This window comes from Castor canadensis, chromosome 15, assembly GCF_047511655.1.
Source record: "Castor canadensis chromosome 15, mCasCan1.hap1v2, whole genome shotgun sequence".
Taxonomy (NCBI): domain Eukaryota; kingdom Metazoa; phylum Chordata; class Mammalia; order Rodentia; family Castoridae; genus Castor; species Castor canadensis.
In genome coordinates, this window is record NC_133400.1 from 84,306,437 (window position 1) to 84,334,104 (window position 27,668).

Sequence of the window (27,668 nt, forward strand, 5' to 3'; positions counted from 1 at the left end):
GGGGTTCTACACCAGCAGGCACTTAAAAGTTCTCCTATGGTATAATGAGAAGTGTTAATACTTAAAGTATAAGAGGAACTTCTTAAAATAAGGGGATGGAAGCTTCATTAAAAAAAAAATCTCTAATTGTAAGTCTGTGCTAACACCCTGGTGTACAATCTGTCAAAGTCACACCTGGATCCAGGGCTGCCTGAATTAATTAACAACTTTTCAATGTGTTAGTGCTAACATATGGCATTTAATTACTGCTTCCAAATCTGTGAGTCTCTCCACTTTGAATTTCAAAATTATTTCTTCATCTTCCAGTAAATCAGAAAGTGACTAGATAAAAACACCCTGTGATTCCTATTTTTAAAGGAGTATTTGCAGGTCTTCACCCTCCCCTGACAATATTTAGTTATCTTGACTCTTGCTAGCTCTAAACTCAACACACAAATACTGGAGGGTTTGGAGACCCTGAGAAAAAGAGACAGTGGTCTTAAATAGCATTTCTGGATTCTAGGCTTTAAGGACCCTTGACAAGTTGTGAGGTTGGAAGGTTAAAGCAGGATGGATGTATATGCCCTGTCTACAGAAGAAGAGCATGCCTTTTGCAACAAGAAGTATGACACAATAGTTAATACTGGCTCCAGTCACTGAGACCCAAGCACAGAAGCTGAGATAACCTCATGATTTTCTTACCACTCATTGCTAGATTAGCTTCAGCAACTACTTTTAAATCTCACACAGCTGGCACCACCTGCTGCACAGTAATAGAGGACTGAAAGCTGGATGATATACAGCATCATACATAAATGGCACATAGAATGGAAGAGTAACTATGCTTGTGCTGCATAATGCAAGTACCCCAAGTTCACACCTCCTCAAACGCTCATCCCATAACAACACTCATTTTTTATGAAATGGACAAATAAAAAAAGTTGGATTCTATTGACAATTAGGTTTTTCAATGTGTTCTTAACAGCCCCATCATTTATTGCTTTCCTAGGGTGAGATTTTTGATTTTTCTTTTGAACACCTGGTATAGTAGAAGCATGTGAGCAGGAAATAAAATGTGAGTTTGCATAAATGTGCTGGAGGTTGCAGCTTAAATCAGAGCCAATTGGAAGGTTAGACTATAAGAAGCCACAGAGATTTAGGAAGTCCACTTGTAGGATTTTTGAAGTACAGGGCTGATCTAAGAACAATTTAACACTTTTGGGCTCACCACACAGGTTCCCTTTACAGAATCTCTAAATGGATGAGGTCTTGAAAGGGTGACTGCTTTGTTAGAATTTATTTATTATTAATTGATCTGTGATTAGCAGTCCTTTCTTGCTCAGCAAATTCAAAGTTTCAGAAATCTGAGCACACAGATAATGAAGACAGTAACTGTCTAACTGTGATGAGTCCTTTGTGCTATTCATAGATGCCAGCAAACTCAATAAAAGTACAATTAGAGCTTGTTATACTTCTTTCAAAACTATAGGAGCTATTTAGAGCATCCAAATCAAAGAAATCTTTGTGCTCTTTGAATCTATGCTTACCTGTCAAAAATGCCATGTGGAATCAGAAATGGCTGCAGCTTTTATCACATACTTTAGAAAAGTATACATTTCTTTTGATTCTTAAATTAGATCCAAAGAGAACTGTGAAACCTGTTCATGTGTATGTAAGGTGAGGTTCCATTTAAGTCTCCATAAAGAAAAGCCCTTGAAATGTAGCTTTCAGTCCATTTACACCTTTTAGTTTTTCTTACTAGAAATCCAGAAAGTGAAGATCAATCTACAAAGCAAAGGGAGAACTGACCCTACTAGAAGATTCCAGGGGTTTTTCTTTTATGTACAGGTCTATACCTTTGTATGAACAGCCCAAGCCTGAGTGTGCCAACCTGTGCCACTTAGAATGCACCAAAACATTTCCCTCAGTTAGTGGAATTATGATATTAATTTAGCATAACTTAACATACTGTATATCTACTATGTGCCAGGTATTATGCTAAGCTCTTTACAGATATAAACTTATGTAACTGTCAAACAACCGTACAAGACAGGCATTATAAAATACCACACTATGGTAGTTCTCTCATAGAGCTGAACATGTTGAAGCTACACGAGGTTAAGTAACTTGTCCAAGGACACAACTAACAAGTGCAAGATAGGAGTCAAATCTGCATGTCTCAAAATAGTCTTAACTGCTATACCATGCTGCTTCCTGAAAAAAGGGTATTTTCAGGCACATTCTTATCATAGCAAGCCCAATTCTCCTTGTTTTTTGAGATAATGCAAAACTGGGGACACCTATCACAGAACTGTTGACATCTGTAGTTGTGGTTCTAGATCTAACTCAAACATTATCCTAAGTGTCCAGAGTAGAAACTGGACAGCAAGAGCAGCAAAACATGCAGAGAACACCTGGCAGCTTGTCTATGCAAAGGATTTCCATATCAGGGTGTGCATATGGCAGGAGAAACACAAAAGAAGAACCTGCTTCATATTTCAACTTCATATTTCAACTATTTGGGTATATCAGGTCACATGTTTTTAACTGGGTTCTCTAATTCATGTTCTTATAAATACAATCTAAGGCTCAGCTTTGAGACAAACATTTTTCCATAGACAGTCATTTCAGGGCCCTTGTCCTGACAGAAAATTATGGGGCTAAAGGACAAATAATGTCTCTTGATGGCCAGAAGACCTTCATTGACAGGATTTACCCCACAAACATAAGATTCATCTCTCCTGTTTGCCACTAAGGAATAGAACAAGACTATGAGTTGGCACTTCTGAAGCAAAAGACCTTGAGGAATCAGCATAGGAAACAGCCTTCTGCATGGCAAACATGCTCAGTGAAGAACGCTATAAAGCCAAGGAGAACCACTGGGTAAAAACAGTAACGAACACTTTACAGAAGTGCTATCTCATCTTCTTTTTCAAATTTATGGCTGCAAAGCCACTCCCTAGGAACATGTCTGGCACATAGTAAGTGATTAATGAGTAACTGTTGAATGAAGTAATGAAACAACTTGATCATGTTCTTAAAACAAAGCATTGGTGGATTTTACACTTCTGACACTAAATGCCCTGTTTATGATAAAGCAGCACAGGAAAAGACAATTCACATTATGAAAAGAACAGGGTTGCGAGATAATGGGTAAAGCATCAGTCTGTCCCATAGAGAAAAGCTCTGGCAGACCAAGTCTAGTAGTGCCATGTGACAACTTGGAATTTTCTTAAAAAATTTTCAGTCTCTGAAGCCATACAGAAAATGGGATGCACTACAATTAGCAAAAAATACCTTGTAGAGAGACTTAGAGTCCAATCATAATTTACATTTGCAGATATGTAGGTCTCTAAGTGCATGGCTTCTGCCCTGATTACTAATTAATGAGGTGCAAAACTGCCTGCTGGAAGGAAGCAGTGCTGATTACGTCAGTCTTATGGGACAGAGGAGCTCTGTGGTATAAGAAGGTAGAAGATCTTTTAACATATATTTCAGGAAATTAAAGAATAAAACAGGGACTGATAGTTCGTAGAAGTGGAAGCAAAAACTTAAGAGAGAAATGTGGGCTATCAACCCTCTAGTGCTTTGAAGAGGCAAATCCAGTTATTCATGGACTTTATCAAATGCATATTTTTGCAGAAAGTTTAGTACATTTATGTAATCAGAAGACTGAATTCTGATGCAAATGTATTGGTACAATCCAGAGAAGAGTACAATAAGACAAAGAGGAGCAAATAGAAAGGAAAAAAAAAAAGGGGTCTATTTTTTAAATGGGTAACTCCTTTCCCTTACCCATCAGGTGTCTGTGTGTTGTGTTTGAATAAATCAGTAAGAGCCAAGTGCACAGGGCCATCACACAGGGCAGGTCCTAACCATTCCTCATAATAGTCTCACAGATCTATGCACCAGAGGTAAATGAGATAGGACAGTAGAGTTTGCCCTTCTCTGGATATACTGACCATGGTGGAAGGCTCCTGAAGTAATGATCTCCCCCTGCCAGAGATAAACAAGAGCTGGGGCTGGCTCTTCCCTCCCCCACCTGGCTTAATTTACAGAAGCAGACATTATTGAATGAAACAGTTGGTTGCCACCTACCGTTTGACTTTTCACTATCTGCAGGTTTCATCTGAATGGGATGATGCATCTAAAAACACAAAAGTGAGAAAGTAAAGGCAGATTGAACAACTGTAAAACCAGACTCAGAAATCTGATACGATTCAATTCAAGTACTGCTATTGTTACAAGGGCACATAAGAAATAATATAAGGCTTCTCCAGGATAAATTACCTATGTTATAAAAAAACAAACCTGAGTTATGTTCTGGAATATTGCCCTTTTAAGTCAGGAAGCACTGAAACACAATACTTAAAAGCTTGGGCTATGGAGTCAGGCTTGAATTTAAAACCTGATTTTGCCATTCAATATAATTTCTGCCTCTATATTGTAGAAAATTCTGGTTCTGCTATTCATTACAGCTACATAATCTTGGGCTAGTGTCTTAACCTCTCTAGCTTTAATATTCTCTTCTGTGAGATGGAGATTACACCATAGAAGGGTGGTAAGAATTAAATGAGAAAATGTATATAAAGTGCTTCATATATAAGCAGAACCCAGGATGTGCTAAAAAATCAGCTGTTGTGATTACGTTATTTAAATGTAGATAGTCTTGTTTTTCTTCTGGCTGTTCTGTATGTCTGCTTTACACATTTCTCTCAGGTCTCATAAGTAATTTGAAGGTCAAACAGTTGATTCTGAGTCAGTATATAATTTTTATTAAATGCTAAGTATAGAACAGGAATGAGAGCCATTGGAAGAATGGAGGGAAGGAAACAAGGAAAAGAGGGAGAGTTAGGAGGGAGACATAGAACTTAAGATCAGCATTAGTACGTATGCAGGAACTGAATGAAGTTGAAACAAATGGGGCTGACATTCAGGCAGACCTGATGCTCCATGGCTGTTTATACAATGCTGACCACACCACTGTGTACAATCCACAGAGTTTAGTCCAAGACAGAATGCTACCACCATCTGCTATTAAAATAAATTCCTGTAACTACTTTGAAAGGTCCTCTAGCTTCATATTTCATCATACTCCAAGGAACACAGAAGCTACAGGGTGGATGGAATCACTGGCTGTGCAAATGCTTTTATTATAATGGGTCCCTTTCTCTGTGAACCTTTAATTTCCCCAGTGGACTTCCATCACTTGCAAGTCACAGCTCTGGGTTTTATCTAATTTAAATTAAAGGAAAATGGTACTTGGCTCTGACACTTATGTGATGGGAAATTATTATCAGGCTGCCCATGTGCACCTAATGTCTGCCAGAGTTTTAGAACACAGAGGAAAAAAGAAAGAGGGAGGACTGTCAAGGGATAAGAGGTTAAATAATTCAGAGCTGCTTCACATCCCCTAAAAGGCAAGATGTTCTTATGCATAGAACACAGGCCTTGAGATGTGGGGTCTAGTGGTATTCCAGTTCATTAACTCACGTATTTCACTTGTGGAGCAGAGACCACAATGAGACGGCAATGTTTAGGGTCTTTTCAGAAAAAAAGGGAATATATATCTTAAAAAATGGGCAGAAGTAAATTGTGGAAAACTTTGATTTAGGCTGAGGAATGTAGAAAAAACAAAAGAAAATGTTTTGGGAAGACCAACAGTCTTTGAGTAAGCTAGTCTTCCAGGATGCATCTGTCCACTCAATCAGCAAACATGGAAGAAATAGCCACTGTGTGTCAGGCTAAAAACCTGGGAATAAAGATGAAGTGCTCACTGTGTTGAGGAGGAAACACTGCTGCAAACAGCTAGCTGAGCAACATGCCCAGTGATGGAGGAGAGGCAAGGCAAAATTTCTGGGAGTCCAAGGGTGCAGGCACTTCACTGTGTCTGGCAAAGAAAGTAAAGATTGAGCCAGGCATGGTGGCATATGTCTATAATCCCAACTACTCGGGAGGCAGAGGCAGGAGGATACAGAGTTCAAGGCCAGACTGGAAAAAGTTAGCAAGATCCTACCTAAAAAAATCAAATAAAAACAAAGGGGCAAGGGGTGTGGCTCAAGAGGTAGTGCACTGGCGTAGCATGTGCAAGGCCCTGGTTTACATTCCCAGTACTGAACAAAACAAAACAAAAGGAAACAAAACAAAGAAAGAAAGAAACAAGCAAAGAAGCAAAGAAGGTGAAGGTTTCCTAACAAGCATGGTATCCAGGGATGGCCCCAGAGGTAAGAGTGAACACAATTCCTTTCTGTAAGGAGTTAATTGTGCAATGTGAGTGAGGAAAATGATGAGAAAGGGCTGCAAAGGTGGTCAGCATGCCCATCTGAGAGGATCTTGCGAGCTAAGAGATTATTTTTTAGCAAGTTCACTGACAGGTATAGATGATTTAAGTTGAAAAGGCAACGAGATGATATTTGAGGTATAGAAATGTCATTTTTGGCTACAGCATGGAGGATGGACTATAGAAGAGTCAGGAGTCAGGGAGTACAGTTAAGAGGTGACTGCAAATAACCCAGGTGACACTGAGGAACATTTAAACTTCAGTGCTAACTGATGGAACGTGGGGACGAGGCAAGAGAACTCCAACCCTGGATGACTAGAAGGATTGTGAAATCAGAAGAGGCTAAGGAGCACATGCTAACCTTGATGTGACTGTGAGTAGACAGAAGCTGGAAATGTGGGGCTCAAGTGTGAGAGAGGGGCCAGGGCTCTATAGACTACAGTGGGAGGTGACAGTGGGAACCACAGGTATCAGTGAAGCTGCAGGGGGGAAGGGGGACTTTCAGTGAAAAGGGCCAAGAACAGAACTGTAGAGAACATCAGGAAATAGTCATCTAAGGAGCACAGAGGAAAGGGAAGTCAAAGGGGTACAAAAAGTAGGAGCCGTGGATTCCCTATAAGCTATTACAGGGAAGGGTCAAGAAGGGCTCACACCTGTAATCCTAGCTACTTGGGAGGTAGAGATCAGGAGGATCATAGTTTAAGGCAAGCCTAAGGAAAAAGTAAGTGAAGCCTAGGCAAAAAGTTAGTGAAACCCCATCTCAATAAAAAGTCTGGGCATGGTGCCATGTACCTGTTCTGTTATCCTAGCTATGTGGGAGGTGTAGGTAGGAAGGTTGTGGTCCAAGGCTGGCCTTGGGCAAAATTGTGAGTTATTTTTCAGTCCTATCTGAAAAATAAAAGTGTGAGGCCTTGAGTTCAATCCCCAGTACCAAAAAAAAAAGGGGGGGGTGTGTGGTCAGAGCAGGTGCTACTAGTCTATGATGAAAATGCCAATGCCAACATATCATCTGGAATTTGGAAACAAAAATTTCTTTAGGGAATTTATTAAAAGCAGTTTTTGTAGAGTAGCAGTAGGGCAAGAACTCCAGATTTTTGGGAGTGGAGGGGAGAACACTCCCGAAATAAATGAAGATGGTAGGTATGATAAATGAAGACCACTTGAGAAAACTTGTGAAGTGGGTAAGATCAGAAGCTTGACAGAAGATGGGAGCAGAGACTGACCCCAATAACTTCAAAACCAATGAAATAATTGGTGGGGGGCCAATGCAAAATGAAAGTGAGGGGTTTCTTGACAAAAAATAAGACTTTCAAGATGACAAGAGCAGGGCACTGAATCAAGTCACTTGGTGATGTTCAACTGGTGGGAAGTGGCATCTTTCCTTTCAAGATAGGAGAGACTTACATGGGTTAATATACTGAAGAGAGTCAGATGACATAAACAGGTTAAACATATAGGAGAGTAGACATACGTGCAATCATCATTACGTATGGGACACAGAACATAGCTCTTGCCCTCAGGCAGCTTACAGTCCATCATGGTGGTTAATGTGCATATACTTATCAAAAGAGAACATTCAGATTTATCTGTTAAGTGTATGGAGGACTAGAGGAGGAAATCTTGGGGTTACAAGGGGAGCATCATTCTACTTTGCAGTTATAAAGGATCCTGGAAATCATACAGTTCAGTGCTCTCCATTTACAGGTCTGAAGGGAATAAGCAACTTCACTAAGGACACACAGCTGGTTAATGACAGAGCTGGAATGAGAAATTTAATCTCCCTACTCTAGACCACATCTCCCCTAGACTACATTACTTCTCCACAAAATGTCCAACATGGGACATATGGGCCTTCGGTTAAGAAATGCAGGTTTCACTCACTAAAGAAGCCAAATACTCATTGGAAGGGGCCTGCAATATCCCCTTATGTGAAAGTAATCGTTCCTTCCTCTAATGTCCTCTCACACTTTATCTCTGCAGCCTTATGACTAATATTACAGTAAGACTTCACTCTTCGTTTTCTTACAACCACTCAATTTCTGACCTAGGCCTATCCCAGGGCTCCATGAAGTCACAGCAGTAATAATAAAGCAGCTACTGCCACTACACTTGAACTTCCATTTTGGTCTTCACTGGGCCTAGAGGGAGGAAAATCCATTTCATGGAAATGTGTATTGTCAGACCATAGTAACTGAGTAGATGGTCACCCTACTGCAAGTACGTTCTGAAACCAAGTCAGAAAATGTATGTAAAAGCACCGTGACCTTCTCTGACAGCAGTGTTCAATGGGTACTGCGCTAACAATGGCTCGTTATCATGGATGTTGTTCAGCTGAGTTAGATTTCTGATGACAGACGGTGTGCGAATGTGAAGACAACATGGGGCAGTCACTTTGATAATGTTGCTTCTCTTCCTCAAAATCTCATGATTCCAAGAACTTTGGAAGAGCTCTTGAGTGGAGCAGGAAACTACTGCAAAACTATAAAGTTTCAGGTCATGATAAAGGGCTTCTCTCCTGCAGCAGAAAGTGTTTCAAAGATGTGGATGGGACCGGGACCTCATCCACTTGTTTCTGCTTTTACCAGACACTGTCACATGCTGGAAGGGCCAGGAGAAAGAGTTCTCACCATGCGATGCAGCTTGTGGTGTGTAGCAGAGCCAGCTCTGTCAATCATTTTCCAGAGTACAGTGTTTACTATGTACAGTATGCAGTGTGGGACTCACAGAAGATAGGCCTAACACAGAGTAAGGAAAGACAAACTGGAGAAGGTAATTCAGTCGAATCAATGTTTGAGTTCCTTCTTAAAGAAATCTTCATGTTAGCCAGGAACATGAAGAGCACTGCAGGGAAGAGAACATGTTCAAAGGCACAGGGTAAGAGAAAATAGGTCACAGTATTACTAAAGAATGATGATGTGACATTTTAATCAACAGAGAATGCAACAGGAGGTTTCTTTTGGGGAAGGGGAGGGAGGTGGTCCTGGGATTTGAACATGGGACTTCCTGTTTGTTAGAAAGGTACTCCACAAATTAAGCCATGCCTTCAGCCATTTTTTTTTTTTTTTGCTTTTTACTTATTTTCTGATAGGGACTCCTATTTTTGCCCAGGGCTAGCCCTTTTACCTATGACTCCTGTGAAGCTGGGACCACAGGTGTGCCGCATCATGCCTGGCTTGTTGAGCCAGGAGTCTCATTAACTTTTTGCTCAGGCTGGTTTTGAACCACAATCCTCCTGAGTAGCTGGGACTACAGCTGTGAGCTACTGGGCCCAGCCCAGCAGTTTTTAAAGATTATTCACTAAAAACAAAACACCTAAAACACAGTTAAGACTAGTAATTAATGGATTAGAGACTTTTAAGAAAGAAGGAAATAATACAAATCTACTCAACCCTGAATTAAAACTGCTCTTGGCACCACGATTGGTAGCCAGAGGTCACACCCTCTGCACCTTTCTCAAGCACTAAACATGAAATCAGTGGGGTCAAACATGCTGCTTCTCAATACTGCTTCCAACATGACCAGGGAACCCGACCACATCTGCTATCAGAGTTAGACAGGCAGGAAGATGGGTCTCCATAAGCTCTGAATGTGGAGGTCCCACTTGATAGCAGCAGACCAGAGAAGGCCCAGAGAATCTGGCGTCTCTATCCCAACTGTCTAAGGGGTCTCCAGTTGTGAGAGAATCTCAGAGTCAGTTGAGGCTAGTTCCCCAGGGTCATGTCCTTCTCCTATCTATGGAAAGTGAGAACACAATCTTTAAGAACTTTTGAAAAGAAGTCTCCTAAGAGATGTGTGCTAATTAAACTGAGGCTGCATTTCCATAATATACAGATTAGTTATGTCTGAAAAATATTCAGTGATCTGTTTTGTCATGATCTATCTATACTGTTTGCTGAGTGTAGGAATTTTGTAAGTGCTAGTCTCTGACATTCCTAAGCCATGATGAAACACCAGTAAGAATCCATTACTTAAGTGTGCTCAACTCAGCTGTACTTATGGGAGTAAACTTCTAGGAGAGCTATGGTTTGCTCCTTTCAGGCTCTTTGTGGGCAGTGTGCTTGCACCAGGAAGGTTGGCAGGAGACAATTTTGGAAATAGACCCTGTTTGTGGGAGGACATTTGACCTAACATATTTCCTTGAGTTTCCATTTCTATGAGGAAAGTCTTCTAAATCTGTTTCATGGAAAGATTTCTTTGGTTGCACATAAATCTCTTTTTCATTTAATTGTAGAACATTTTGTCTAAAGTTACACATCAAGGTGCTAGCAAATGTCTCTGTCTCTATTTAGCCCTCTTCGTTTAAAAACAAATGACAGGTAAACGAAAAGGGGAAATTTAATAGCTCCCTCCTTCCTCCTTCTCCCGGGTGTGGGTGGCTCTTCAGCCTCCTTAGAGATCAACTTGAATTTCTGTTCTACCTGCGTCTTAACTACTGGCATCATGTGCACAGGTGAAGCAGAAGAACTCAGAGTAAGGCATCTCACTGCAACACACTAAGGGCAACTTCTGCAGGCCCACTCAGCTGTCAGGGAGGATAGGCCTATATCTCACCATCCTTTCTATTCAAAAGACTGTGCACCAGCAGCAACATGCAGCTGCTTCCCTATGACATAGACATGGTGGCCGTCCCCTGCTTAGTGATGCTGCAGTACACAGGCCTCCTGCATAAAGCCTCCCTCTTCATCCTACCTCCTAGTTGGTAAGGGGCATGTGTTTCACCTTCCTCTTTTCTCCCCATATACACTGGGGACCCAGAACTGAGCTGTCTACCACTATTCTTCAAAAACACTGATCTCTGATTGGACCTGATATGCCTCATTCCTCAACGTGTTGTTACCTTAGATTCATCACAGAGGAGTGACTCATGAAAATGAAAATGAGGATGTAACTTTGGAGAAAAGCCCTTATTCAAAGTCTGTGGAGGTAACTGCATGTAAGAGGGTTGTGACCAGTTCTGGCAATAGCTATCACTACCTACAATCCAAGTATTATGCCACAATGACAGGGATTAGGCCTAGCCACAGAGCACCAACAATCAATGACCACCCTCTCTCGAGTCCCCATTACAGACGATTCCACTGTCACTTCTTCCAACCTCTTTGCCTCAGTTTGTGATGTCTAAAAGGAAGATTATGAATTAGCACAGACATCTGGGAGAGTCCTGGGGAATCCAGAGGCTGAGGCTTGGTGTGGGGTAGCCTGTCTGGATTCTCACACACTAGAGAACTCATGTTGAAACTTGTTTAACCCCAGCCGCCCCCAATTGATGAGTTAGTTACCTTTCACATGAGATTCAATAAAACATGCCATTTTTAACCTGAAATGGGTTTTACAGAGTCATTGCTATGCATTTCATTATTAAACCTATCCCAAGCTCTTGAGAGAACAGCCGTGCTGGCACATATTATAAACCTGCTGCCCATAAAATATTTAAAAGTAGAGAAAGAGGTGAGTGAGAGGCAGGAATTTATGAAGAAGTTACATGCCAAATGAGAAAATTCAGTGATTCTAGCCAGTAAAGACAAACTGGAATTTTTCTTTCACTCCATGACAATTCAAAAATGATTCATGCAGGATACTTGGTATCTTGCCAGTATAACTCTGAAATGCCAAAGCACCTATACTTTTCTGAATTTTTCTATAAACAATTTTATGAATGGTAAAAGTAAGTGTCAAGAGAGTTGTCACCAACTGGACTCAGGATATCCCCCCAAATGAGAGGCTATGTAATTCTTCTGTGACAGTAAAGCACACCCACAGACAGGCAGGTCTGTCATTTTGGTCACTGTTATATTATGCTTTGCAAAGATTTGGAAGAAACAAAGGTAGCTTTAGAAATGTAAACTTATCAGTTCTTTGAATTTTTTTTTTGTTTGTTTCAAATGGTAGAAGTATGGTAAACCTGCAAAGGTATCTTTAATAGACTGACAACTTTGCAAGAATATAAATGATAAAAGTAACTTCTTAGATCAGTCAAAACCAGCTTTTATCATTGGGTAAAGCCAGATTTGTAGTTCACAGCTATATCTTGTAAGCGAAATGTGGAAGTCAGGTAATTTTGGGGAAAATAGGACATTACCCTTGCACTCTCAATTTTCCAGGTATTCATTATAGTTTTAAAAAAAATATATGTTAACCAATTTAATTTCCACAATGGTTTTATGAAATTGGTACTTAGGAAGAACCAAGGGAGGGGGAAGTTAAGTAATTTGTCGAAGTCACATGATAAGTAAGTAGGGATCTGTCTGGGGCTGGAACACAAACCCATAGCCTCCACTCCCATATACCCACACAGTAATGATGCAAATGAGTTAGATGTTTCTAAGAACCTACAAAAATTACCATAATTTTCCTTTTCCATTCTAGACATAAAGACTGCCTCAATCTATAAGTTTCTTCCCAATTAAAAAATTCATACATAGTTGGGTGTGGTGGCTCACACCTATAATTGCAGCTATTCAGGAGGTGGAGATTGGGAGGATCATAGTTTAAAGCCAGCCTAGGTAAAAAAATTGGTGAGACCCCCATCTCAACAAATTAACAAGGCATGGTGGACATATCTCAATTCAAGCTAGGTGGAATAGGTAGGATTGTGGTTCAAGGCTAGCCCCCAACAAAAAACATTAAGATCTTATCTGAAAAATAACTAAAGCAAAAATGAGCTGGGGGCATGGCTCAGTGGTAGAGTGCCTGCCTTGCAAACTCAAGGCCCAGAGTTAACTCCACTACTAAAACAAAACAAAACAAAACCCCCAAACCCACATACAGTAACATGCAGTGTATATGTATATATGTATGCGTGTGCACATATATATATTTCATTCCTGAATGTACAAATTTTTCAATTAGCCCCAGGACTAAAAATATTGTTTGGGTTTTCTTCATGAAAAGAACAGGAAAGAAAGCTTACTAGCCTCCAATGAACAAAAGAAAAAACCCCATAACTTTAAAGTAATCTAGGGCATGGGTCACACAAAGTGGAGGCTGCACACAGGAGGGATAGGGCAAGGGAAGGAAACTAAAAACTTGAATATGGTTGATGTGCTCATAGTATAGGAATGAATATGGAAATCTTAAACTGGCTGGGGCCACTATGGGAAAGGGGACTGGGGAGGAGTGAAGATGACTGGTAGAGATGAACCTATTGGGATTGTAATACACATGTGTATGGAAGCAACACAAGGAATCTCCCTGTGCAGCTATCTTTATCTTAAACTAGCAAAAATGCCATGTTTCTCTTATTTTCATTTATGTGTTTTCTTCAACAAAGTTGGAGAACAAGAGGGTGGAACAGGTTCTGCGGGGTGGGGGTGGGATTGGCACCTGTGGGGAGAGGGAGGTGGTGGGAAAAGGGGTAGGAGGATGAATATGATACAAATAACATATACACATGTATGTAAATACAAAAATGATACCTGTTGGAACTGTTCCAGAAATTAGGGGAGGCAGATGAAAGAGCAATGGAGGGGGTGAATTTAAGTATGATATATTTGATACATTGTAAGAACTTTTGTGAATGCTACAATGTACCCCCACCAGCACAATAATAATAATAAAAATAAAAATAAAAATAAAGTCATGTTAGGAAAGTACAGTTCCAGCCAATGTGCCACCTGATTATAATGCACTATATGTACAATACATATGTGCTAATCCAGAGGTGCAAGGTTGGTTCTAATTCTATAGTTACTCAGGCCTTTCTAAATAAGACTCAAAATGGAATTCGACTCTGTGGTTTCTTTCGTGGGCTAAGATACCTGAAAGGTTCTGTACCTATGTTGGTGAGAAACAAATTAATGATAATGAAGATTAGCTATCAATTGTTCTGTAAGAAAATAATGATTTTGATTCTCTGACAGCAAATGATCCTCAATTTTGTGGTTTATTTACACTGGAATCTGTGAATGTGAATCACTTCATGGACATCTTACTGTTGGGTAAACCATCATTCACAAGTCTAGAGGCTCTGGCATTTGGCTATGTTAACTCCCTAGATACAGATCTCTTTATGGAAACACTTCTTTGGAAATTCTGGAGAAAACTGTTACCCTCTGAAGAGGCAATTCCAAGGTATAAACAGAGTATATGGGGTTTACTACACAGTGCTCTTTTGGTATTACCAGAATTATCATTGTACGAGCATGGAAAAATTTCAGTCAATGTTTGCTAACATGTATTTTTATGAAAGTGATCTTTGTCAAGGAAAGAAAAAGAGATTTTGGGTGGAATAACAATAAGAAACTTAAGTTATCCTTTTCTTTCCATGCCAAATCAAAGCTGAGGGAAAAACTCAAGAGTGAAAACAAATTACAAATTCTTCCTAATATTTACTGATACATGTGATGTGTTTAAAACACTGACTTCATAATAAGTGCCAATGTGGTTATTATCATTATTTCATGTAGTACATAAGCTTCCCTAGGGGGAAAAAAGAAAAGGCCCCATTTGAAAGTTAAAAGAACACCTTGGAAAGAATGGCCTTTCTTCGTCTCTGGGGAAGTATATGATATGGTTAGTATTACTGAACTTCCAGCCTTTTCACATGTATTAATAACCCACTGACAGAGAAAAACATGAGGAACCAGAATTATATATCTGCTTTTGGTTTATTAGGCTCCCAGTCAGCCTTTTTTTAAACCTATAATGACACTATATATTTACATTTTTGTTAGAATAATGCAATAGATTAAATGGGGAAAAATACGCAATATAAACTGTTTAGTTTTGGCAAAAAATAAAATAAAATATTGCAGGAAAATTAGATTACTCTGGGTAGAATTCTAGGAGGGAATTTGGAGTCTGTTATGGTGATTAAGTTATCATTTCTGACAGATTACTCTAATTGGCTGTCAAATAACATTCCACAACCCCATCTGTAACTTGGCATTCTAGTTATTCAGCCTATGTTATGTTCTGTGTATAAAATACATACCAAACAAGAAGAGGTACAGACTAGCATTTATTATAGTCATTAGGTATGATTAAGCTCTGTGTTTTCATACTAAATAATAACATAAGCTTCCATTTTGCTTTATTTATTCTTAAAACTAGGAGAAAAGTGAATAGGCTAAAATAGGCATAGGCTATCAAAGAAAAATAACTGTAATGAACAAAGTATGAGAATGCTATTGAAGCAGTGCTATTTAAGAAGAATGGTGATTCTTTCTTCATTTAATTTTTCTTTGACATATTATAGTATGTCAGTTATAAAGGCAAATCTATGCTAGGTTTTAACTCTTAACAGATTTGATACTTCAGTGGAAGGTATTGTTGCTATTGTGCTTAGCTGTTATTGTGAGCAGATTTCTTTGATAACATTTCAGTTCTCCCTTTGTCACTGCATCTTTGTGATATAATAAACAACCGGTTCAGTCAATGAGTGGGCTCACAAAAGCCAAAGCAAAAACTAGTTATGATTGTGCCTAGATTTGTCTACAGCCATCTTGTTTAGACTTATATATTTTAGCCAGGTATGCTGGTACACACTTGTAATCTCAGCACTCAGGTGGCTGAGGCAGGAGGATAGTGAATTTGAGGTCAGCTTAGGTTACATAGCACATTGAAGGCCACACAGCAAGATCCTGTCTAAATTAAAAAGAAAAAAGTATCAATTTATCTTAAAGACAAAACCAACCAAAAACAAAACTACAAAAAATCTGGAGGGTATAAAACAATTTTGAAAATGGAGATAAATGGAAAGACTCAATGTAAGAAAAGCCTTACAATATTGTAATGCTGCTATTACAGTGGTATTATAATGCATTATTACAGCTGTGATTAGAACAAGACCAAGGAATTTTGCGTGAAAGCCAGAAAATCACAATCCCTCCTGATTAATTAGCTAAAGTTACAAAAAAGGTAATAATTTGCCCTATCATTAAGTGGGAAACATTACCGATATCCTTTTTAATGATTTCTTTTTGAATGAGGAATTGTCTTCCAAAGTCAACAAAGGATACTCTAATATGCATTTTTCCAGATATTACCAGATGCTAAATTAGACATTCTGCCTAACTGAGCAATGCAAAATACACACAGAAACAGTAATGCCTGACCTGGCTGTTAAGGAGTGGCTTAATAACCTGTTCATTTTCATTTTCAATATTAAATTCTATATGCCACAAACATAGTATAATTTCATATTTTAAGAGAAACATGTCTGGTTTAAAAATAAATGATCATTTGACATTAATCTCTGCCCATAATGACTCCCTTTGGCCACAGGTCTCACACAGCCTTTGGCTCCATCCCCAATACCAGCAGTCTGGGTAGTTCATTGTTATCCAATTCTTCACATCCAGTGAACTGGGATAAACAGAGACCTGCATACTTATGAGAGATGACACTCTAGCCCTCCTTCCCCAACTTTCACTCTGTGGGAAGATGATGTCCATTTGGTTTCAATGGCATTTTGCCTGGGCCCCCAGAGCCTTTTTTTCCTTTAGCACACAAGTGACTGCCACCAAAGTGGGGACTAGTCTCATCACCTGGATTTTTTCAGCCTTCTTTCCAGGGCTTCACAGTTGATGACGATCTCTTGTATTGCTTCCCAGAGTGATCTTTATCAGTTGCTTCAAACCACACCCCTCCTGCATCCCCATAAGAAATAAACTTTGGACAACAAAGCCTGTCCAATTGGACTTGAATGTTGGTCACTCGTTGAAAACTCAATGATACTGGACTGAGACTGCTGCCCTCAGAGCATTATCTCTGGGATAGAAGAAGCTTCTCTGCTTACCCAGATCTCTTCACAGAGCACTGTGGGTTGGCCTGAAATTACCTTAATTTTCTTCTCCTTGGAATTCTCAATGTATTGTATGTGTATAAATACATGTATACATACACACACACACACAATTTCTTTCTTTTCGTAATCCATCCTATTTCCATATCTACTACCCTAGGTTATATTTAGGCTCACCTATATGCCTGCAATGGCTTCCTAACCAGTTTTGGCCATTGCCTTCAAACCTCTATACCATCACCTTCTGAATTTGTCTAAAACTCAGGTTTAGAAAATGTCTTTCCCTGACTCAAAACTTTCAATTATTTTCTAAATAAAATTCCAGTTCCTTGGCCTGTATTTCAAGGGACTTCATGCTTTAACTCAAAGCTACCTGTCAAGGCATATTTTTCATTGCTGTGTTGTATTTCTCTTCTCATCAAATTGAGCAACTCCCTCTTCCTGGTACTTGTGCCATAGCCTGATCTGCAAAAAGGCATAATGACCCTTTTTCACAGTATTTCCTTTGGCAACATAACTGTGTATTTGTTATATAGAGATACCTGTACTTCAAGATAAGTTTGATTGTGAGAAATTGTTGCCTTTGTCAGTTAAAAATGGTTTAACAGGACAATTTCATGATTCAAAGTTATACATTGCATAGCAATGGAACTGCATTATTTTATTTCAAGATAGTTCAGTTAAAACCCAAAAAGTTCTATTTTTGTAGGTTATTTTCTTACAGAGGTTTGGAAAAATTTTCAATAACTCATTTGCAATATTTACTAGTTTTCATTCATGTAAAATTACACACAGACTTGATGTCTTACAACAATACTACCAGTCAACCATGGATTTGATGAGTATTTTGTGTACAACACAAAGCATCCTTTATTTACTTCAAGCAGCTTTAATGCTGTATTATTACTACTGATTCTTTACCCAGTAATCTCTACTTTCCCTTCAACTTTAAGACAACTTAAACCCACCATAAAAATATTCCTCCTACAAGCAAATCTTTAAATTCTCTGGTTTAAAGCTAATTTGTAAAATTTAAGTGAACTATATTTTATCTTGAACCTTTTGACAGTACATAGGTGTTCATCAAATCAATGGAAAAGCATTAGTGAATTTCATATTCTAATGATCCTTCATAGCTTAGTTTCTGAGTCCTGAGTTGCCCGAGTTTCTTTGCCAGCCACATATATTAATTAGTGTCTAACATTTCTATCTCACTGCAAGTTGTAACCTTTCATAAAAAATGTATGATTTGATTGGTTTAGGAATGGCAACTTCATTTACAACAAATAAATACCATTCATTTGGTATTCTTTTTCCATTTATTTATTTAACTACCTCCATAGCCTTTGGGATTTGTTTTAGTGAATAAAAATAGATAACCAAGGTAATTTTCCCTTTTTAAATCACGTTTAAGCAGAAATGATTCTCTCAAACAAATTGGCTAGTCAAAAAATCCACTAAAACTAGATGGAAAGTTTAGAAAAATGTCCTGAGGGGTATTTCACATTATCCATGTTTAAAATCAAGTCTATTAGACATCTGAGCAAGATATATTATTTTTAGCAGGTATATTCACTCATTTCATCTTCTAGTGCAGTACTAACTTGGGTTGATATTTTGCCAAAGAAAGAACTCTCCTCCAGTGCAGTTCTTTATGAGTTTGAGTTTTATTTCATTGTCTCATTTTGATTTCCACCTTCTACCCTAATGTGTGAGATTGTTTACCTACTCTGGAAATTACTTGTTGGCAGAGCTTAGGGAAATTAGAATGATGGTTCACTTGTTCTATAAATACCCATATCCTAAATCTTAGTGTTCTAAAAATCAAATTCATGGCTTAGGCCTTCAAATATATAACATATAGCCAAATTAAGTGCAAAGGTAAAGGTAGACAAGGAACATGGAAGCAATATTAAGGGATAAGGTAAAAATCATTTATGGACAGCACTTGATCTGCAACAGTGAGCCTACTTTCATGATTTCTTACATCTTTGAACACAGAGCACTTAATGGGGACTTGGAAGCTAGGGCTCTTTGTGTCTGTTTATAGTGGGAAGAAGATCACAGAATCATAAAGTCTGGGTTTGAATTTTGGCTTTGCCCGGTGAAAATACATCTAGTACATCACCTGACCCCTAGAAGCCTTCGTAAGCTCAGAATCATATCAGAAAACTAACTGCATGATTGCAAGGACATTAGATAATATAAATAAACTCTACAGTAAACTGTAGAGTAATACATGATCATAAACTCCTTCATTCACTTAAAGATTAATTAGAGCAAAAAGGTTTTATGATACTATATGTATTTATTTCTCACCTTGTGCTTCTAGTTTATAGAATAGGGTTCCTCCTGTCTAAGAGGACTGCAATGGGGGAATGAAAGGATTGAGACCATTTTTCTACTTCTCACTTCTGTCCCACCAGTTTGTGACAAACTCTTTTTTTTTCGCAAACTAGGGTTTGAACTCAGGGCCTGATGCTTGCTAGGGAGGCACTCTACAAATTTGTGACAAACTCTTCAGGTTTTAAAAAGTATATACAGAAAGTGTCTATGAATAAAATATATCCTTGAGAATTCATTGTTTCAGAAACATTTTCTGGGTACTAGTTATGGTATGGGACAGCAAGCTAGGCTCTGAGAATGTTCCCTCTCCTCAAGGAATCTGGAGCTTAGCATGGAAGACACTGAAATGTCGGCAGTGAAGGGGAATAAAGGCAACAAGATAAATTTGAGGATGATACAATGATTACAATGAAGGAGTATTTACTTCTACCCTTCTAGAATTGTGAGAGAGCAGGTGTATGGTGTTTGGATGGGACATATTATGTAGGGCAAGAATATCTTAGAAGCTGAAGAAACAACAACATAATATAGACTTTGGATTTCACCCGTTAGACTCAGCAATCACATCTGTTTTTCTTTTTGTTTCCCCCTGCTACAAGAAACAACAATGTTCACACATAACCATGAGCGTGCCAAGGTAATACACAACTCCAGTGCACTGATTGTAATTCAAATCCATCTTCACTCATTCAAAAGAGCATTTGGAAGACAACAGTACTTTTTCATGGGGATAACCCAGAAAAATTTCCTCTTTCTGTGCTTTGTTGAGCTGTAAAGTCCCAACTGATAAAGAAGAAGAATTCTAGAGGTGCTTAATATTAAGGTAAAATATAGGATTTCCTCACTGGCTGGAAATGAGGGAAAATAAAGGTAGGTATAAGAAGAGAGGAAGGTGAGGATGGTTTGTTTGTAGCTTTTTGTCTTAGCTGGTCCACCAATTCACCGACACAGGTAACATATGAAGGGATCCCTTTGTGCTGGGAAAATAATGACTTTAGTATTAGAATTTCCTGTGGAGCATTTAAATTGATATATTCAATAAAACATTGGATGTCTAGGTTTAGGGGCTAGCAGGAAAGTCTTGATTTCTACCCTAGCATTCATGTAGTAGAAAAAATTTGTCAGCAAAAGTCTCTCAAGCTGTGGGTATCAAAGAGAAACAGGATAATAAATGCTCTGCCTTCCTAGTAAAGAATTTCAAATCCATAAATGATGATATAGCTGGAACTCTGCATTCCTCTTCTTTCTATGAGGTGGAAATTGGCTGCAGAGTACTGATCAACTCTTTGTGAAAGAACTTGATCCTTATGCTTTAGCTTTAGCTTATTCTTGCCAGAAGAACTGTGCTTATCAAAGCACCAATTCCTTCTATCCCCTAGGAGACCAGGTTGTATTAATTCTTCATAAGCCCCACTCAGAAACTTCCCAACAGGTTTTAGAGTACAAATAAGAGCAGAAAGTACAACTGCCCATTCAAAGATGCTGGAAAACATAGGGCACCCTTATATCTTTATTTACTTCTTTGGGTCCTATCCTAGATGGTCAGGATGCCTCCAACTCTACCTTTAGAAGGTCTGGAAAGAAGTCAGGAAGGTGGGAGCCTCTTAAGCTACCTCAGATCTTGCAACTTTAGTGCTCAGATAAGTGAACACAGCAATTCAGTGGTTGCAAGAGGCACATATTCACACACATTCAGGGCTGCCTTAGAGTATACTACGAGAGACACCCAGGAAAACAGCACTGGTAAGGCCTGCTTCTATAGAACAGGGCTTCTCAAATGTTACCGAATGTATGCATTATCTGGGATTTAATTTAATTTCTAAAAAGTTAAAAATTTATTTTTTACAATATACAGTGTGATATTTTGATATAGAGATAAGATACACTATGAAAAGATTATCACTTCACATAGTTATTACTGTCACACTATGACACTATGTCTCTCTGTGTGTCTACATGGTGAGAACTGGGGATCCAGTTAAATGCAGGACTGGGATAGGGTCTGAAAGTTGCACTTCTAACCCATTCTCAGATGATATCACTACTTCTTGTCCACAGACCGCACTTTGAGTGAGCAAGACTATGCTGTGCTTATGGGAAGACAACTGGTAGGTGAGAGTGTATCCCTGGGAAGCCAAGTGAATTGTGAAAACAGAAAACACATTGATCACCAACACCTAGCCCTTGGAGTCAATGATGGCTATTTCTCCAACAGTGATTCGCAAACTTGACTGAACACTGGAATCACCTGGGGAGCTTTAAAAACACTGATGATGGGCTTTCACCCAGGAAGAGCAGTAGTTAATTTGATTATGGTATGGCCTGGTATGTGTAATTTTAAAAGCGCCTCAAGTGATTTTACTGTGCAAAGTTGTGAATCACTGCCCCAGCTGCAGACACAAACAGACATATTAAGGACTACTTTCCTTTTTCTTTATCAATTCGTTATAGATCCATCTACCTTGTGTATCTTCTTAGGTAAATGGCCAGAAGAATAATGTTATCACCTGTGGGTCCTTCTCAGAGAATGGAAATAAGAAAAGGAAACACCAAGTTTGAAGCCTCACATCACAGAGTGTAATACCATGGGTTCTGAATTTATTTTATTTTTTTTTATTGTGCTGGGTGTGGGTACATTGTGGCATTTACACATGTTCTTACAATATATCAAATATATCATACTTGAATTCACCCCCTCCATCATTCTCCTTTATTCTCCTTCCCACCATTCCTGGAATAGTTTCAACAGATCTCATTTTTCCATTTACATACGTGTACACAGTATTTGCATTATATTCACCCTCCAATGCCCTTTTCCCACCTCCTCCCCCCGTCACTGGTACCAAACCCCCAGACAGGACCTGTTCTACCCTCTTGTTCTCTGATTTTGTAAATGAAAAAAAAATGAGATTTTTGTTTGTTTAAGATAGATACATAGAGAGTTTCCTGTGACATTTCCATATATATATATATAATATAACCTGAATTGGTTCATCTTCATTTTTCTTCTTTTTAGTCCTCTTTTTATGGTGGTGTCAGCAGGTTTAAAAATTCTACATTTATTCTTGTATAAAGAGTACATCAACCATATTCACCTTCTTAACTTCCCTTCTCTTACCCTCCCCATCTTGTATGGGTTCTGAATTTCTGATTCTTCACAATGATGTTTGGCATACTCTTGTATTGTAGGGGCATGACATGATTTGTGGTCCTATCCCCACCAGTAACTGATTGCATCATCATTACTATATTACTTGGGCTTCCTGGGTTTCAGTTTTTTCATCCATAAAGTCGGGAGGTTGGACAATATAAGCTTCTATAGTCTATGATCTATCATTTGATTTGGACTACTTTCTTCTATATGGCCTTTCTTCCTAGGTTGATCCATATAACAAATTCATATGAACAGAAACCTACTGAAATTAGCTCTAGGATTTCCCAGGCATTTGATTCTTTCTTATTTTCTTACTGATATTTAGTCTTTGTTACAGAAGTTTTACTATTGGACAACTATGACTTGGGAGTGATTTAGGCTAGTAACTGAGATTCTTTAATAAATGATTAAGTGGTACTTGTGAGGATTTTTTTAAGAGTTGTGATTATAGTTAGTGCCTCTACAAGCTGCAGAAAAGATGGAACTAAGCAAAATCTAGGCTAAACCTTCTGCACCTACTTAAATGATTGCTCACAAATAATAGATCCTAAGTCAGCACTAGCAATGGATTAAAATGTAGGATAAACCTAGCCTCAATTAACTGACAATTGTCTTTTACATCATACAGTAGTTCTCCCTCCCATCCCCACTTAGTAGAGGTTAGTTTTCCGTGATTTCAGTTACCCATGGTCAACTGCAATCCTGAAACATTAAATGGAAAATACCAGAAATAAACAACGTGTAAGTTTTAAACTGCATACCATCCTGAGTAGCACAATGAAATCTTGCCTGTCCAGGACGTGAATCATCCCTTTGCCTAGTATTTCCACACTACACTGTGTACTGTGTGTATGTCTAGTAAAAAAAACACAGGATATACGGGGCTTAGTACTATCTGAGGTTTTAGGCATCCTCTGGGGGTCTTGGAACACAAAGGGGACTGCTGTACTTGCATTCAGTTGGAGTAGGTCAATAACCATATGAGATATTCATTAATTTGCCATTAGAAAATATTCTGTAGTAGGTATAGTTACTTTAACTATTTTGAACTTAAATGATAGACTTCTGGTTGAAAAGGCAAGCAGAGTCAGAAAATAAATTATTATTGTTTTACTATTGTTATTTATAAATTCAGGTATATATAAGCTCTTGGAATAGTTCCCAGGACATAGTCAACACTCAATAAATGTTAACTATTACTTTTATTAATTGAACACTTATCTTTATTTGGTTAAAACTGCTTAAATTCTGAAAGCCACTGAAAAATAGCAATCATGCAGACAAAACATTTATAGAAGAAAAGTTTGCCAGAATGTACTTATCCTGAAGCTCTGTAACTATTGCTCTGCCTTACACCAGCATATAGCATAAAAAATATGTACAATGGCAGCAATTGTCTATTCCCTAATTCCTATAACTTGTTGACAATATGGATACTATACACAGGCCCTCTCATGCTACTTAATACGAAATATCTGGCACAATTTCCTGGTACATGCTTAAATACTGCCCTTCTGAAGAAACAGTAATACTGTGTTTAGGTAAGCACCTAAAGTAATGAATTTTGCACATTAAAATATATTCTATAACCCACAGTCACTGAGTTAAACTTTCAGGGGTAGACAGGACTTTAGAAGAACCCATTCTTCCCATTCACTCTCTCCTTCCTGTCCCTGAGTATGACAGTATTAATGAAGTGTGGGCCTAGAGAGAACTTCTTGGTCTAACCCCAGGCTCATCATGAGTTGGTAACTAAGCTATGGCAGAGGTAACCTAAGCCTCTGCTTCCAAAATATGACTATTCCTTAAGTTAACTGAAAACATAAACCACAATGTAATGACTAGATAGAAGAAACCAGAGAACTTGATATACTAGTAAGTGGTTCAGCTTTTCATCCTAACTCACCTTGTGTTGAGGCAAAGAGAATGTTGTGGCTGGACAGGTAGAGGGAATGGCAATGGGGAAGGTAGGAATGAAAACCTGTTGCCTTAATCTCCATGTCCTTAATGTCACTGAGGCTTGGAAAACAGCAGTGACTGTTCTTTAGGGCACAAGAGGGGCCTTTAGAATCGGCACATAGCTCAGTTTCTCAGGGTCCTTACTTGTGGTGGGGTCCAGTCCCTTGCTGCCAGCAGCAGCCTATGTAGAAACTTAGATGGCCATGCAGATGTCACTGCATGGACCTTATTTTCCTCATCAATAAAACCACAGAGTAGAACCAGCTGTGTTCTGAAGGTTCCCAGGTATTTTTCAGGACAGTAAAAGTGTTGACTGAAATTTCTAGTTGTTTCCCAACTTCAGTCTCTGGCCATGGTCAGTTCTTCTCTCTTCATATTTTGGGTTATAGGTAACAGGGTTTCTGCTTACTCTTCTGAGATGAGCCTCAGTTTTCTACCCTGCCATACCCATAAGAAAGAGGGAAGCAGAGAGATGGAGGGAAGAGAGGCTAGTGAGATGGAGATAGGCATTAGAATGCAGATAGTGGGTTGCTACCAAAAGCTTGTGGATGTAGATAAAGAAAAGCCTCCTAATGGAATGAATGTTGATGAGATGATGTTGGTAAAGCTATATTTTTCTGAAGAAAGGTGTTGCATTTATAATCATTTTTGCAAAGCGGATCCTCTTACAGTAATGACTGACTTTGATCTGTAGCTTCCTCTCAGAGAGAGCTTTGTTTTAGTAACCTCATACCGTAGTTTCAAGCAAACATCTTGCTTCCCTCACCATGTTTTCTGTGACCTATACCTGCTCAAGAAGGTATGGTTTCACATCTAGGGCAGAGCTAAGCCAACAAGCTCCAAGAAGCCTGCTGCAGCAGGATCAGCTCATGGTGTGTCTGTGTGTGTGAGGGGGAGGGCAGGCATATTTAGATAACTTTCTGGTCTTGGCTGCTGCTCCCAGATGATGTCCTGTATAGCTGGAACTGTTACAGTCCTGCTGTCCAGACCCCACTGACAGCTCAGCACACCACATTGTGAAGACAGTAGTGGCAAGGGCCAAGGGTTTCAACTTATTCTGGCACAGCACCAAGAGGAGCAAACATGGTCCTTGTGAGACCCCCCTCACTGCTGGCAGAGGCAGGGTCTGGAAAGCCACATGTACACAGCGGAGTGAGAAGTTCCTGGCTTCAGAGTTCAGAAAAGTTGGTTTGAACCTGACTGCCTGTAAACTTAGTTACCAGCTAGATAGCCCCAAAGTGCTCATTTTCTTTGAATTTTAGCTTCCTTATCAGTAAAATAGGGCTATACAACATGTGCCTTGTGAAGTTGTGAAAATTAAAATATAGTTATGAAACTTCTGCATTGGCTATCAATAAAGAGTAGCTACTTCGTAATGATGATTTTTATTGCTGTGTTGTGCTGGCCTCCTGAGTCACATTTCCCATTCTCTAAAACGTGGTGAACATTTTGCCTAAATGACTGTCAAGTTACTACAGTTGTAGTAACTGCTTTTATTTCTAGTTCTGTCACTGCTTTGTTAAGGTAGGTCAGGGAAGTTAAGTTAATCTCTGGCACCTCTGTGTCCTCAGCAGAAGAAGGTAAAGGCTATGGATATATCACCTGAAATATTTTTAGAAAGATAACAAATAAACAACCCCATAAAGCTATTTACAAATACAGATGACTCACTTATCCTTGTTAACTGGGGACAGAAATCATATATAAAAGAAATCTACCAAAAATCCTGAAATCTCATTAGGTTAAACAGCCTTTCATGTCAAACCCACACTCTAAACAAGGAATTAAGCTGACCTGTTAGAGTTTATCCCCTTCCCTTTCCTTTCTGTTTTCTCATGGAAAGAATGAGTGCTAAGCTTCTTGTAGTTTCTCAACAGAGGAGAGAGGAAAATAGATGAATAAGCCTTGTATGCACATACGAATAATAAAAGAAAAAGGAAAAAAAAATTAAATTAAAAAAAAGAAAAAAAGAAAAAAAAAAGTGTGAGGAATTTAAAGATGATGACAATCATACCCTAACTTTATGCTTTTGACTTGGAATGATCTCTCAGCCACATCTTCTGATGACTTAACTTAGGGCACTGAGGTATAAGCTCAATTAAGACAAAAATGGGGTTGGTCAAAAATGGCAAAGACTTAAAACAAACAGTCTTACAATACTACTTACTAGTCTACATTTAGATACATTCAAAACTGCAGGAAAGAGCAACCCAGCAGTTAGTCAAGGTATATCCTTAAAAAAAAATTAAAAAAAAAATTAAAAAAAAAAGAATTTCAAAGTGGACAAAGCATTTTTGAGTGATTCAGATTTGTCTACATTAAGTACTCTAAAATTACTAGCTGATAACTGAAGCAAGTCAAGTCATACAGATGTAGACTTTTTTTCATTAAGTAGGACATGACTTCAGGCAAAGCATACAAGGCAAAGAACAGTTTTGTAAGATTGGAAAGGACTCCTCTAAGAATCATTTAGTCCAACTACTTCATTTTGCAGATGAAGAAAGGAAGGAATTTCAAGTGTTTTAAAGTGCTGGTCAGGGAGGAGATGGCAGCACAGATATTCGTGTTGAGTACTGATGGGAAGTAATGACAGGAACAATGAAGAGGATAAAAGAGAACATTTGTCATAGTGTCCCTTTCTGCAATCTCCCACATGCACTGCTTACTGTTTATCTTTTCGTCTCAATGACTTATAGGTAGTGAGAGCTGTAATGATATGGTCCTGAAATACTGTTTTATTATCAAGACAACTTTAACAGTTTATGTCATAATACTAACAAGATTTCCTGAGCACCTGTGTACAATGACAGTGTAAGGATAAAGCAAGCACAGAAATACATGAAGCTTTTCTTCCTGTCTCCTCTCCTCAGGGACCAGTGGCTTCCCATGCACTAACCAGACCAGGCTGAGCAGCAGAGCTTTAAGATTCCCTTTGATCCTGCCCTTGGTCTTCTCCCGGCTCAGCCATTCTCTATTTCTTGGTGGGTAGGGAAGAACCCCAGGGCTCCCAGGACAGCTCTCTCCATACTCACCTATCTCATATGCTTGGGTGTGCATGGTGTGTGTGTGTGTGTGTGTGTGTGTGTGTGTGTGTGTGTGTGTGTGTGTGTGTGTGTGTGTGTGTGTCCTAAAGCTTGAGGCTATGTACTGTCCAGCCTACTTCAACTGGACATAGTCTCTTGAGCTATACCTAGTTCCTGTGTGTA

At 38.8% G+C, this 27,668-nt stretch overlaps 1 protein-coding gene across 32 annotated transcripts in view; it reads right to left on the reverse strand.

The window, feature by feature from the left end:
- The window catches only part of Celf2 (CUGBP Elav-like family member 2), an 808,044-nt gene that overhangs the window by 78,897 nt on the left and 701,479 nt on the right, over positions 1-27,668 (reverse strand). For all 32 annotated transcript variants that reach the window (XM_074056689.1, XM_074056688.1, XM_074056690.1 and 29 more), the window contains one exon: positions 4,078-4,126. In XM_074056689.1, the coding sequence (XP_073912790.1) occupies positions 4,078-4,126 (49 nt within the window). The remainder of the gene's footprint in view (positions 1-4,077; positions 4,127-27,668) is intronic.